Below are 14,906 nucleotides of genomic sequence, written 5' to 3'. Positions count from 1 at the left end.
CTGGCCCACCTTTTTTCCCCTAACTTTTTCTTTACATCCCAACACCCACCACTACCCTGGACCCTCCTTCAAAGGTTGTGCTCTAGACTGCTTTCTCTGTGTTCCTCATGTGCACACAGCTTTATGGTTCTGTCTTTGGTGTCAACTCCTCTCCAAGGGCATAAGCTTACTACACCTACAAGCAGAGCTGTCCATACACTTGACTTACATCTGCTGTTCAAATGTGCACTATTTATAGCAGGGAATGTGTTACTTAGCTCTATATCACTCCAGCACCTAACCGTGATGTGCACATTTTCATACCCAATGCACACTTATTATATTTGAACAGATTGTTTGAACCTGGCTTAAAATTCTACTTTTATGTATGCTGGTTGGTGTTTGTGCCAAGCTGTCAACTAGAAGCTTGATCTGGAGAAACTCAGTCAAAAAAGAAAAGACTTCAGACTTCCCTACAGGTAATAACATTTTCCATCCTCTCCTTCCTAGAGAAATCAGAAGGCACAAATATGTGCAGTTCCTTAGCCTTAATAAATATTTGATAAGTGAGTGGTTTTGTGGATTATGATTGTAACAGGGAATAATTACTTCATTTTTATGCATTCATCAATATTCACTAAATTTCTAAGATACAATCTTGGGAAAATGTAGTGGTACTTATTTGTTTTAGAAAAAGCACAGATCAAAATTAAATTTAAGGTAGGAATTGAAGACTATTTGTATACTCGCAAATATAATTTCCAAATGTTTTTAAATTGGTGAGAAATTCTTATTGAAGTTGAGGAACAAACCCCAATTCCTTTAGTTTAGGAAAAGAGAGGAGGTGCAAACCCTGGGGATTCTTTTCCACAAATATGAATTGGTGATTAAAGTTTACTAAAATTACATGAGAAAATCCACACTGTTACCCTGGTCTCAGATAATTCTCAGTGCTGCCACCTGGCCTCCATGCCTCAATTACTACTCCCCCACCACACAAGACAGTCATTCAAAACCCAAAACTCAGTGAGTTCAGGTCCCATTGAGTCCACATCGGATTTAAGTTCTGCATAATATTAAAAACTCTCAAGAAAGATTGACAATGACCTTGAAATTTATCCAGACAGGCTGAACAAATGGCAATTACATTTTTTCCTATTCCAAGGAAAATAGTTATTTATGTAATGGGACTTGGATACTGGATTCCATATCCTACCATTAAGGGATTTCCCTCCAGTGATTTTGAGATTCCCCATGAACCCAACATTTTCATTTCACTTTAGCTCTAAGAAAATTATCAAAGCTTGGCTGAAGCAGGTAATGCCTATGTCAGTTCAAATAGACTCAGACCTCTGAGTCTGGGCCATTAGCTCTTTCTCTAAAAATCCCTCCAAGGATCAGTGAGGAAAGAAATTGAAGTTCTTGAATTAAAAAAAATAAAAGATTTGAGGTATGAAGGCATTTAGGGTACAAAATAACCTGTCATCAAGCCATTTTCAACATTTATTTTTTTTCACTGGCTTCTAGACAAATACAACATTATTTCCACATGTGAGTGGGCACACACAACCTTAGTCATCTTTTTTGTGCTGGTCAATGGAAAGATCCCAGGGGCAACTTCTAATCTGCCTGGGCACGCTCAAAATTTCTGTGGCTTCCTCTAAGTGCACTTTTAATTTGATGATTGCTGAGAACACTTCAGGCACAAGCCAAGGGTCACCCTAATATAGACCCATAGTGTAGAAGAGGGGGACTCACAAGGGGCTCACAGAGACTTTATAAGACCAGATGCAGGGACAATTAAGTGCTGATCTAGGCTGACCAGTGAGGAGCAGAAACAGAGAAATAACCTGTCATCAGAAGGCTAGGCCAGATTCATCAGGTAAGTGCACTATTTAGTTTACAATGTCAAGGTCTGAGAACATGAAAGGAGGCTATTTTCCTCTTCTACTATAGGAAATGGATTGACTTGTTCATTGGCTCATAGGGACAATGGCAGCAAAATGGGGATTAGAATTCAAGTCTCCTAAGACTGTGTCTATGACTTCCAAAGTCACACTGCCTGGCATATCCTGGAGGTACAGTTAGCCTGGGGAGGATAGAGATAAAGGAGGACATGAAAATGTTTGATTTTCAAATGCTTTGGAATATTTTTCCTGTCCCCCCTTATCTGAGTAAGAAGTACTCCTCTGCTTACATCTAGCACCCTTTGTCACATCAAACTGCAGCTGACATTTTACTTGTTCACCTCTCAAACCATACTGTAAGCCCTTGAAAAGAATGTCCTATTTTGCCTCTCCAGAACTTAGCATAGTGTTTGACATACAGGAGGAACTCTTGATACTGTGTAGCTGGAGAGAAAACTACTAGGACCAATAGATGATAGCTTCAAGAGGAGCTTACTTCAACTCAGTACAGGAAAGATCATTCTAAGCAGAGCTTCCCATAGTGGGACCGGTGAGGCAAGAAAGTGAATTCTCTTTTACCAGATGCCTTCAAACAGAGGCTGGATAACCACTTGTCAGGGCTGGTTACTGGAGAGAAGATGTCAGCTTTGGGTGGTCTCCAGTTTAATGACCCCATGACTCCATTCCTTGCCTGACCCCAGGTCTCATGATTTATCTGACAGAAGTCTCTAGTGCCACCTTCCTGTAACCTGGGGCACTTTATAAAGGTCTACCCTTGCTAAAGCTGACTTTGTGAACTTGCTGATCCTGTTTAGTATTTAGCTTCTGCAGTTAAGAACAAAAACAAAACACATACCCAGTGTAGCAGAAGAAGTCCATAGTTAGGAAATTCAGATTAATTTTCCATGAGAGAGTTGATTTGAGTTAGAAGAATGGCATTTGCCCCAACCCCACTAGAAGCATTATACAGACATAATAAACAGGGGTCTTAATATGGACTAGTAGAAGAATATATAGACAAATCAAATATGAAAATGGATCAGAACCTTACAGATCACCTGATCTAAAATACTCCAATTTAGGCCTCACAAGGAGACATCTATAGTCACATAGCTAATACTTGCCTGGTAAAGTTGGCAGAAAATTCCGCTGATTACAGGCCAGAATACTTTTCATTATCCAATGCTGGGAAGCCCACTATAATATAACACTTAATTATACAGGTTCAAGAATACAAGTCAAAGCAGATCCCAAATGTAATAATAGATGCTAAAACTACATATGGGAAAAGCATGCTATAACAAGGTTAACCAATGACGTGAATAAATTATAAAGGGACTGATTGCACTGTATTTTTCCCATCAAGGACTGAGTTGTACTCCTCTATCATGTGGGCCATCTGTGCTGTAAACTCTAAGACACATGACCTCATTAGGATCCAACCCAAAGAGGAGCCACTGTGGATAGAAAAGGCAAAGTACACAAGAACTACATGAGGCTTTCAAATATACTAGTTCATTCAGACTACCGACTATCCTACAAAGTAGTTATAATTATCTCTATTTTTAAAGATGAGACTGGGGCTCAGAGACATCAACTGTTGAATCAGTGGTCATACTACCAGTAAATTACAGGATTCAAATCCACATTTGTTTGGTTCCCAAGCCCCAGCCCCTTCCCAAGGGATCAAGACCCCTCAGTAGTGCATGCCTCTATAAATGAGTGTTTGACTTTACTTAAATAATTTTCCGTCTTTGGGCCTTAGATCATCTTGTAGGTCCACTCTAGTTCCAGAAGTTCTCTGACACAACCTCAAATATTCAAGATTCGAGAAGTTTTCCCTAAAAACAAATAATGTAAAACACGAGCATGCACAATACCCACAATATCTAGATCACTTCCCTTCTATTTTCTGCTCTGGCACATTAAGTTAGGCTTGTCTAAATGTTGACAACAAAGAAGGATCTTCAGTAAAGAAGCAACTTATACTAGTTTATTTATGAGCATGATAAGCAAGCTTAATTGAGACACCTACTATGCACAGGGCTCTGTGTACAGTGCAGCTTAAACAGCCATCAGCATAATCACAGGCAGAAGTTAGCTAGTGCTGAACCAGAGGCCACCAAGTCAACAGGCTGTCTTAATTCTGTGCACTAAGGCCTAGGATTATCCCACTATCTTTGAGCCAAATGAACTTAAAGGATTGTCCTTGTAGAGAAAACAAGGCATCTCTTCAAGGCTCGGTGGAGCACTGAAAATTTCTTAGCCTAGTGATCGTCAGACCCAAGTGTGCGCTTTTTCCAAGGACTTTGGTAAGATGACTTTGCCTTCAAGTGTGCCTGTCTCTTCATTTATAACTCCCAAATTAACCCCATACTGTACTTACTATGGGATTGGGTGTGTGTGTGTGTGTGTGTGTGTGTGTGTGTGTGTGTGTGTGTGTGTGTGTGAATCCAAATAATGAGAATGAGAAGGCCTTGCAGATTCCAGGACACTAGAGTACTTACAACTGACATTAATATCCTCTCTCTAGCCAAAGTTTTGCCTGATACTTTCACTCCCATTGATTGGCTTACCTCAAAAACAGAGTTGAGATGATTGCTCTTGGTTTTATCTTTATTTTTGGGGAGTCGATGGTAAGAAAAGCATGGAGTTTCATGTCACAGTTTTTTGTCCCAGGTAAACCATTGGCTTGCTTTGTGGTCTTGAATAGGTTTGTTTATCTTTCTCCAGTTCCCTGATCTGTAAAGTGGGGATAATAATACCTTGCTAGTGATATTTAATTCACAATGACATATCTGAAGAGCCTGATACAATATCTGGCCCACAGTGGCTGTCTGATTAATTGTAGCAGCTACTGTAATTATTTACCGCCCTTTCCAAATGGCCAGTGACAAACAAAAGAAAAGCAAAGACCCACCCAACCTGCCAGCCCCGGTCCTCCCAGCCACTCTAGCCGTGCTGCTGGCTACAGAGACAGGGCGCAAGTTCGGTGCTAAAGGAACACGGCGCCCTCCAGCATGGCCACTCGGCTGGTTCCCTGGGCCACCACCGGAGCGCTTCTGCTGCCACCCAGCAACTGCCCAGGGGAACTGCGTCGACTTCAGACAAGCAGAATTTAAAGTGATAGTTACTTGAAAATTCCAAGATGAGGGGAAATGTTTTGAAAGCCCTTTCCCAGCAGTGACAATTTGCAAAGGCATGAGGAGTTAAATGCTCATCATGGGCGGGGCTCAACTCCACCCAATAGGCATGATTTCTATAAAACCACCTGGAAATGTTTTCCTCCTCAGTGTATCATTTTTTATTTTTTAAAAGTGCCCAGGTAGCAATTTTAAATCAGAGAATTTTAGTTCTACCACATCTCCTGTCTACCTGGACATTGTTCCACTTCCCAAATGCCTCTACAGAGCAGATTCCCTATTCTCTGATGACGTAAGGAGAACAAAACTTTATAATGATAGAACTTACAGATTTAGGTCAATGAACAACCCCTCTAAGCTGTTCATCTATCTTTGAGTTCTACTCTCAGCTTTGCCCCTGGGGCCTTGATGACAGTCCTCCAAGACCACAGTTTGCATCTATACAATGAGAGACTGAACCAGATACTCCAAAATACCTTCCAGCTCCAAAATCCTATTTCTTATAACACTTTGATTTATTGAATTATCATAATAGCACCTTGGAAGAATTTAAACACACCGTAATTAACGTGCTTTTTTTGTTTCCAAACAATTGGAAAAAACAAATCCTGAACTTTGACTCTCTACCAAGCATCCCCCCATTTCCATGCTGTCCCTCCAAATGGGTTCTCAGAGGATGTACCCCACATGGCCCCAGGGCTTAGCACAACTTGTTCAACTTGTCTCCACTCACTTGTAGGTATAAAGTCTCCCCTCTCGGGAGGGGATCCACGTCAGTGAACACTACCGCACCCCTAATGAAAAGGGGCCCAAAGAGTTAAAACCAAAAACAAATTAATATATGTCTAGTGATTCAGAGATGAGTCAGAAAATCATGGGGAGAGCCACAGCATCCAACCCTGATGCCACATGCCATTATGGAGAATGTATGTCTAGGATGCATCTTGATAGGACCAAAAACAATGAACCTGGAGTCAGAAAGTTAGGTTAATAGTCTTTTTACTTGTGTTTTTGCCTGTGACCTGCTTTTTGTTGTGTTTTATTATTCACATTTTGTCCTGCTCTTTTACTTAAAAAAAAAAAAAGCTGAGAAAGTTCACTGGGTGTTTCTTAAGACAGATGAACCAAAAAGCAGTTCTAAGATTTAATTGCTGAGTCTTAACAGTCTCATTCAGTGAACATGGAAGGAAAACACATAAAAGAGGTGGATTCTCCCCATAAAGTAAATAGAAAATCTAAGCTAATGGTGACTGAAAAGCCAACTTTAAAGTACTGATTATAAACAGCAGAGGCAAAGTCAAGAGTCCCTCTATCTGAAAGATTCAAATTTTCTAGCTCCCCAGACTGTGTGCTTTGGCTTCCAGAAAGGATCAGGCTCTTTTTTCAGTGAATGCGTTTCTCTCTTTAAAGCCAAATCCCTGACTCGGGTTCCATTTGTGCTTCAGAATCCCGTCATCCTGCCACTGAAGACCAGAAGCACTTCCCTAAAGAAATGCAGGGTCTCAAACACGGATGAGTTTCTTGTTATTTGGAGCAACAGATTTTTAGAAGCTCACACTGGGTGCCCTCACACCAGTGCCTATCAAGTGCCCTATAAGTTTTGGGGTGGCTCTCAATCATTTACCAGCAGGAATACAAGATCCTGCCCTCTGTAGGAATTCCTAGGCAATACAACCTAAGGAGGTATTTCTCATTTAAATATAACCTCCTGGCAACCAAATATTTATCTGGAAGAAATGGGGAGTGTTCCTGTCCCATCAGGCACCTGGGTTTAGTCAATTACTCAAAAATAACAGGATTGTGGCATTTGAGGAACTCCTCCCAGGGGATTGCCAAGAAATAGCTCAGTAATCCTCCACCCACCACCCATCCTTGTCAACACTCCTCCCTAGGTATCATGAGTGAGTGCACAGCACGCCACCCAGGATCAAATCTAGGACATTCTTGGCACAGATCCCCAAAGGCAAGGTCAAGATCCTTGCCTGCTGCCCAGTTCATCACAGTATGTGATGTAACTTGATATTTGTTGAGGATGGTAGGTCCATAACCCCCAAGGAAATTCTTGTTCAGACTTTCCCTCCATCCATGCAAATCTTAAGTGACTTTGTTCACTTGGAGTTTGAGGCCATTGATCGTTGTTGCCCAGAAGAGGGTGGTGATACTCAGAATTTCATATATGACCTCTCCTTGCCACACTTAGGTCAAGCACCCAACGCTTTTCACCAGGACTGACTCAAAGATCGGATCAAACTTCTCTCAGTGTCCACTCCATACTAAACACCACAACCTGTTCTAACCATTTACTCACCATTCACTGAGTACACAGCAATGCACCTGCCACATACTAATGTGCTACAGGCAGTAGGGTCACAAAGTGCATAAAACTCTGCTCTGAAAGCTTTGTGAATCCCGTTGGCCCATGAAAATATATAAACCTCCTTATCTTGTTGTTTAACTGTGTTTCTCCCCTCTCTCCCTCCACGCCCCCTTAGTGAGACTCGTCATGGTTTCTGAAACTTTTCGTGCTTTGAATCATGTCTTTTGATAATACTCTTCCGCCAACCTCGGAGGCACCTTACTATTCTCTATCAAAATCCATCAGTCTATTGTGTCTTTAGCAACAATTTCCACCCTTAAAAAAAAATAGTTGCCTGATCTGTGCCCCCATAATACAATGCTCCTATCTGTCCATTTAGGGTTTGTCATATAATGACAAACCTATGAAGAATAGTTTTCATTATTTACTTTGCCAGTCCCCAATTAGACCTCAAGCATTTGGGGGCAAGGCCGATGTATAATTCATCTCCCTTTCCCTACAGTGGCTACTAAGCCATTGTCCTACATTTGCTGAATAACCACAGACATCAAAACTATCACAACTAAATATTTTTCCAGGCTCTGGGTGCAACTATATTCATTTATGATGACAGAGGAAAAAAACACAAGTTAAGAGCAGAATGTTGGTAACTATATGAAACAGTTGAAACAAATTTTTAACTAAAAAAAAAAATCAAAGAGTATTAATTACTTAATGTTCTTAATTATTATAAGTCAGGTTTTGCACTAGAACTAACTCCTGCCTGCAGCCCCATCATCAAATGGTACAAAACATCACCCTGGGTCCTGCAGTGGGCCATGCACTGGGTTTAAGATCCCATCTCTGTATTTGCTTGTAGACTCACCCCTTCTTACACACAGTTCCTTAGTCTGAATTGAGGAAAACCATCTTTTTCCTATGAGCATTTTAACACATGCTTTCCCTACTCACAAAACCGATCCCCTGTCTCCCATTACTATAGCTTAGGCTCTCTTAAACCAACTCATCAAGTTCTTGTTCCCATCACAAAACAGGCTCCATGTCTCCATGAGTTTGCCGCTTGTAACAGGGTTCAGGTTGGGTGAATAGCACTCCTTTCTCCTTGTACTTGCAGCCCAGAGCCGCTGTCCTAACCACCTCACTCAGTGACTCAGTAGCTTCTCAGGGAGTGGCTGCCTATTAGCATTTTGCAGCATCGTAAAGGATACATACGGAGTGTCATCTTCCTAATCGAGCAGAACAAACTAGAAAGCAAAAGAAACTAGTATGCTCAGAGCCTCTCTGCAGTCACCAGCTGGTCACTCCTTAAGTGCACTCACAACTCCATGGGGTGGATATTACTGTCCACATTTCAAAGATAAGAACACAAGCCTCAGAGAAGTTACATAGCAAAGCCAGTAAGTGTAGATTGGTCTGTGGATCCTGAACCTTACGAACATTCCATCACGTGAAATGCCAGCCCCACCAGCCCCAGCCTTCAGGAGTTGGCATAACCACTTTTCTTATTTTATGTCTCCTTTAGGATAAGGTTTGGCTGTGTATAACAGAAAAAAACAACTAATGATGAAACACATTCTCTCATGGTATGAGAAGATCAGAGGTGGGCAGAGCAGGAATGGAAGGATAGCCCCACAGAGTCACTCAGAAGCCAGGCTCCTTCCAGCTTTGCCCTCTACCACCCCTGGGTTCAGTCTTTGGATCCACTGTCCAGGATGGTCCCTGGATCATTACATCTACTTACAGAGGGAAGGAGGGGGAGTGGAAAGCACAGGGAGTGCTCGCCTGCCTTGGAGGGGTCTTCCCAGCAGGACCCCCACTCTTCTTACATTCCATAGACCAGAACTTAGTCAAACAGACATACGCAGCTTCAAGACAGCCTGAGAAATACAGTGTTCCAGTGAGATAACATGGCTCCCCGCAGCAACATCGGGATTCTGTTAGATGGGGAGGTGGGAGAATGTCACTGGCAACCAACATCATGACATGTGTGGTCAGCGGACATTCCTTCTACTCTGAAGGCTAATTGCAAGGTTTAAAAACAGGGTTCTAACATAGAAGGGAAAAGGTAGAAAAAGAAAATTGGGTTATCTTTATTCATGCCTGACAACACTCTATAGAGAAGATAAAAGTTGCTACTTTTTGCCTGAGTGGAAAGAGAAGATGAACCAATCATATCACGACTCTCAGTTTGATGCCACTCTTCAGAAGAGAGGACTCAGTTTACCACCGCTTTCACTGCACACTTAACACTGACTGCCAACCTAAGACTTTGTGACCCTATGTGCTGTAAAGATTATGGCCTCCTCTACTCATGTAGAAGTCAAAATATAAAAAAACACTACATCAAAAGGCAAAAATGTTCATGAATGCTGAAATTAAAATAGTTCTCTCAAGATTTGTAGATTTAAAATTTTGAATAAATACATTCAGACTGAACCTGTTACTCTTCCGCGGCTGTTCTTTGCTGGTGCCATACACCTGTGCTCATCTGCCTGGGGGGGTGCAGCCTGGCGCTGTTTGCCACTTTTCTCCAGTTTCAGTTGCTCCTGGGGCTTCTTCTGTCCCCTGAAGTGCGGAAATATTCTATAAATCATGATTGGTTTGGGGAGAAAAGTACTATGCCACTCTCTCTGATTTACTGAGAGAATTTTGGGGTGAGGGGTGGAAGATTAAGGACCAGAAGCCAGGGAGCTACTCCTCAGCAAAGACAATGGACTCACATTCAGTAACCACTCACTTCACCCCCACCTCATGGAAAATCTTTGTGTTTTTGAAAAAATACCTTCTTTGGTGAGGTAAACACTCTGTTGCATGGATAATCTAGCAGTGAGGCATGCCTAACTGAAGACTAATTTAACCTACTTCATACTTGGCTGGGTGTTTTTGAGGAAGAGAGAAATGAGGAATGATATGAAATAAAAATATGAATTATATGGGTGGGTCCAGGGAATCTGGACTAAGGAGAATGGCAGGCGGATAAAAAAATAAAAGGAGGAAGCAAAAGAATGTATCTGTAGAAGCTGGAAAAAAGTGGATCAAACACCAGTTTTGGCTTATTTTCTCTTCTCGTGTTCCCATGGGTCTGCAAAATAAATGCACAGATATTCAAGTCCTGCCACCAGTGCTAAACTTGTCCCCAAGGCAAAACAGACCCTCTCATTGGCCAGAGTATTCCTTGACCACCGACAAGGACTTCTTATTTTCTCAGTTCATGGGAGCCAAACAGGAAAATATCATCTAATTTAACCCCTTTCATGTTACAGAGGGATAAATTATGGCTCTAAGGAGGGAAATGTCCTTCCAAAGATGTACAGCAAAGTAAAGGCAGAACAGGGATGAGAACTCAGATTTTCTTATTCCCAGAAGTAGAGAATTCACATGGCATATCTAAGGTCCCATTCATATAAGTAGGATTAACAAGGGCTCTGCTCTATTGGAGTGAATGAGCTAAAAAGTACTCCTCCACCCTCAACCTGCCCACACCCATTCCAGTCACCCCCCATGCCCCTGCTGCTTCCAGTTCTTAACCTAAAATACTTCTGAAGAAGTCAAGAGAACTTCACACGTCTCTTAGTTTGGAGTAAAATGCTACAGCATTAAAATGCACATCTCAATTTAATCCCCCAAATCTGTTTCCATCATCACTGAAAAAGCCTTGTGTTTATATAATACCTTTCCCCAAGAAGCCCAGGGTGATTTATGGACATTACCTCATTACATAATAAGTAATTATCCTAAGAGGTAAGTGGGCAATTTCATTATTTTTATACACTGAATCAGACCCATTTCCCAGCAGTTCCAAAAACAGTCCCACAGATGAGAGCAAAAGGGCTTTCAGGCTAGTTTTAACTGTGAACCCCTTCAGTGTCTGGTAAATGCCAGTGCAAGTGACAGGTAAAAGCACAAGTACCCTAATGCCCTTGTCAAGACAAAAGTCATCTCCACTTGGCATCCCTCAGGCCCTTCATACTGAGCAGGCCATGCTGGCCCCTGAGGTACCAGGCCTTCTCCCTCCTTTGCATTTGGTCTTCCCTCTCCTGGAACACTCTCTCCACAATCCCCTACAGCTTGTTAGCTCCCACTCATCCTTCCAGCTCCAGCTCCAGCTCCAAAATCCCTCCCTCACAGAAGTCTTTCCTGATCTTCACCCTCTGACGTAGGTCCAAAGCCGGTGGTAAGCGCTCTGCCATCCTTCATGCAGCAGGCTCCTCCCCTCATGTGCACGTCCCACCTGGAGGGTGGGCTGGGTTAGCCACTGGCCTCTGGTAAACAGAATGTGGCATATGTGATGGGCTGTCACTCAGGACCAGGTTACTCCAAGACTGTGGTTTTTATCTTGCTCAGCCTCTCTTGCTACCTCTCTCTGACTCTGTCTCTGTCTGTCCATCTCTCTCTCTCTCTTACTCTGTCTGCGAGAAGTCTGCAACCATGTTGTCAGTAGCCTTGGGGAAAGGCTTACTTGGCAGGAACTGATCTTTCTGCCCAGTGACTGGTGAAGCCCTGAGCCTGCCAACCGTATGAGTGAGCTTGGAAGTGATCCTCTTCTGGTTGCATGACAAGATGCCACACCCCCAGTGACCTCAGTTAAAGCTTTGAAAAGATCTTGAACCAGAGGACCCAGCTAAGCCACACCCATATTCCTGACCCAGAAAAAGATGAATAATAAATGCTTGTTATTTTATGCTACTAAATTTTGAGTTAAGTTGTTATATGGCAATAGATATCTGCACACCCTATATATCCCTCCTTCAAAGCACTATCACTGCTGCAATTTTATACCTACCAGTATGATTATTTGATTAATCTGGTTGCCCCCTTGACTGTGAGCCCTGAGAGGACAGAAACTCTCTATCAGTGGCTCCACAGTGTCCAGAACAGCAACTGACAATGGTGAGTACCCTCAAAGTTAGTTGTGTGAATAGATTATCCCAACCATCACTTTTCATAGCCCATCAGGCACCCTAAATAATAAGCGTGAAGTGCATTTTCCACTTGTAGGCTCATAGTACCACCCCCCTTTCTCTGCCTCCCACACCAGGAAAACCCAGTCCAGTCATCACATGCCAGAGACTCAACACCAGCCAAGTCTTCTCACACCCATGACCTCCTTTTCTCACCCACTGGCCCAGCTCAGGTCACTATAATGTACCAACTCTATTACCACAGAAATTCCCTGTTAGTCAGCCCTTTTCTCCAGTTTCTGTTTTCTCCAAATAGTCTCTTTCCACACTTCTCTTTCTGAAGCAAAATGCCAATCATTTTAGATTCCTCCCCCAAATCTTAAATGTCTTACATCCCAATATGACTAAAGCCCAAACTCTTCACATTATCACTCAAAACCATTCTGACACTCCCCTTTTACCTTCCCAACAGTTGGGACCCAGGCCCATGAGAGAAATGGCATGATCCCACCAGTTGGGCATTTGTCTACTTATGCCTAGGCATGACTGCTTCTCTTTATTTCTGCCTCAGTTTTGCTCATCCTATAAAGACCAAACCAGATTCCACCTCCTCCCCAGACATTCCCATACCTCCCAGCAGAAATTCTCTCTCCTACTCCTGTGCCCTTGACAGTGCTTTCCACGGTGCACTAAAGAAAGCCTAGTTAGAGCCTGAGTGAGTACGGGTCTGCCTTCCTGTGAGTCGGTGAACATCCTGGGGACAGTGTGCATGTTTCGGCACTTTGTCATGCACTGTGCCTACCACCTGGCCAGGGCTCAAGAAACACTCGCTGAAGGTAATTGAATTACTACTTGGTAGGAACCTACCTTTAGGGGGCCACTTTCTATTTTCAAAATGCTGCTGGGAAGGAAGATAATTAAATCAGTGGCTTTTTTTTTTTTTAAGCAAAGACCACTAAGCACCTCTGAAGGTAAGATGAAGATGTGATTGGAGGAAAATAAATTGGTACCTTTAATCCTCTGCTGACTTTGGAAAAACAACAAAATGCCGGTTTCCACCAGACCATTTCTTTTTAATTAAAAGTTAGCTGGATTCTTACGGAGCACTCAATTTTCTGGTCAGGACAACACAAAATAACCAACACCATTCTCACCTCCTCCCCTGTCCTCCTAGAGTTAGGCAACCCTTGGGGGTGGCCTACACTTCAGCTGTTTGCTCTGGACTCATAATTAGATTGTCTAGACAGATGTTGCTGGAGCACTAGGAAAATATTTTACAAGGTGTTCCACAGAACCACACTCATCACAGTGATTAGAATCTACTGACAGACGTGGAGCCAGCAGAATTGGCCTTAGCCATGAGCTGGTTTCACCCAGAGTAGAGCAGAGGCACTTTGAAGCTCTTGTCTGAGGAAGAGATGCCAAATTAGAACTCCGGAGCATGGAGCAGCTCACCCCAGGGAGCAAGGCTGAGTGATAGAGAAATGTCTGGGATGCCCTCCTCCTCCTCTCCACGTGCTGGCACTAAGTCAATGGGGGCAGTGTCTAGCTCCTACTTTCCCCAGCAACTCTACAGAGGAGGGCTGGTGACCACTGCAAGCTGCTTCCTGAGGCTTGCTTCTGCAGCATACATTTTGCAGAATGCATGTGGCAGCATGGAGAGCTAAATGTGAGGTGCCTACCCTGGCAGGAAGAAGGTTTTTGGCTTGACTTTCCCACTCAGGTTTTGTTGGCATATCAATGTGACAGCAACAATACTTTCCAGCAGAAAACCTCTACAGAGACATTTTTCACAGGACTAATTGATTAGGTAAAATCACTTATCCTTCCAAGATGAATGACTTTTGGAAAATTGCTGCACCAAAAAAGTACCACAAAAGCACAGGATTTCAAGACCAAAAAAACAAAAAACAACAACAAAAAAGCCTTTATCGATTTTGTGAGCAATGAAACTAGACTCAGCAAGGGGAGGCGACTTACATCAGGAAAGTGGGTCAGGACCTTTGGTCCTGAATCCTAAACCAGTATCTTTCTATTAAACCTATTAAAGAAGTTGGCATCCTCAAGTGCTTATTATATACCACATATTTTTCTAAGCACGCTATATGTATTATCTGACTCAGTGCACAACACAAACCAATGAAACAGATAACGGTTACCCTCTCCAGTTCACAAACAAGGAGGCTGAGGCAGGGACGGTTGTGACTTGCTCAGGGTCACTCAGAAGCAGGTCTAGGATTGGCTCCCAGGCAGCCTGACTTCAGACCCTGCTCTCTACGTTCCAGACAGTCCACAATCTCACTCCTTAGTAAAGAGTACAGATGAGAACAGAAGTAAAGAAACTGGACCCATTTATTTAAAAAAAAGGAAATCACAATGTGTTTGAGGACTGGTAGGACTTAGGTACCCGTCAAAGGGAGGATTTGAAATCAGAAGAGCTCATGTTTCAGGCCTAAGCACCACCCCGCTACATGATTACATACAAGTCACTTGACCACCTAGAGTCACAGTTTATTCACCATTACCTCTTGTGGGCATATTAAAAAGAAAAATGCAGAATTGACAAGTGAATATGGATTCTAAGAATTCTTTCAGTGACAACTTAACTTTATTTTAGCACTTCACAATTTATAAAGCCTTTTCACATCCATCATTTAAA

The 14,906-nt window shown here is 42.6% G+C and overlaps 1 protein-coding gene across 6 annotated transcripts in view; it reads right to left on the bottom strand.

Annotated features, from left to right (window-relative positions):
* TPRG1 (tumor protein p63 regulated 1) overlaps nucleotides 1-14,906 on the bottom strand; it is a 241,001-nt gene that overhangs the window by 153,040 nt on the left and 73,055 nt on the right. For 2 of the 6 annotated variants that reach the window (XM_057501082.1, XM_057501079.1), the window contains exon 5: nucleotides 9,784-9,911. The exons of the other annotated variants lie outside the window; for them this stretch is intronic. In XM_057501082.1, the coding sequence (XP_057357065.1) occupies nucleotides 9,784-9,911 (128 nt within the window). The remainder of the gene's footprint in view (nucleotides 1-9,783; nucleotides 9,912-14,906) is intronic. 6 annotated transcript variants of the gene reach the window in all.

This window comes from Manis pentadactyla, chromosome 1 (genome assembly GCF_030020395.1).
Source record: "Manis pentadactyla isolate mManPen7 chromosome 1, mManPen7.hap1, whole genome shotgun sequence".
Lineage (NCBI taxonomy): Eukaryota > Metazoa > Chordata > Mammalia > Pholidota > Manidae > Manis > Manis pentadactyla.
The sequence above is the reverse complement of the archived record's forward strand: the minus strand, read 5'-3'. Positions and strand labels throughout refer to the sequence as shown.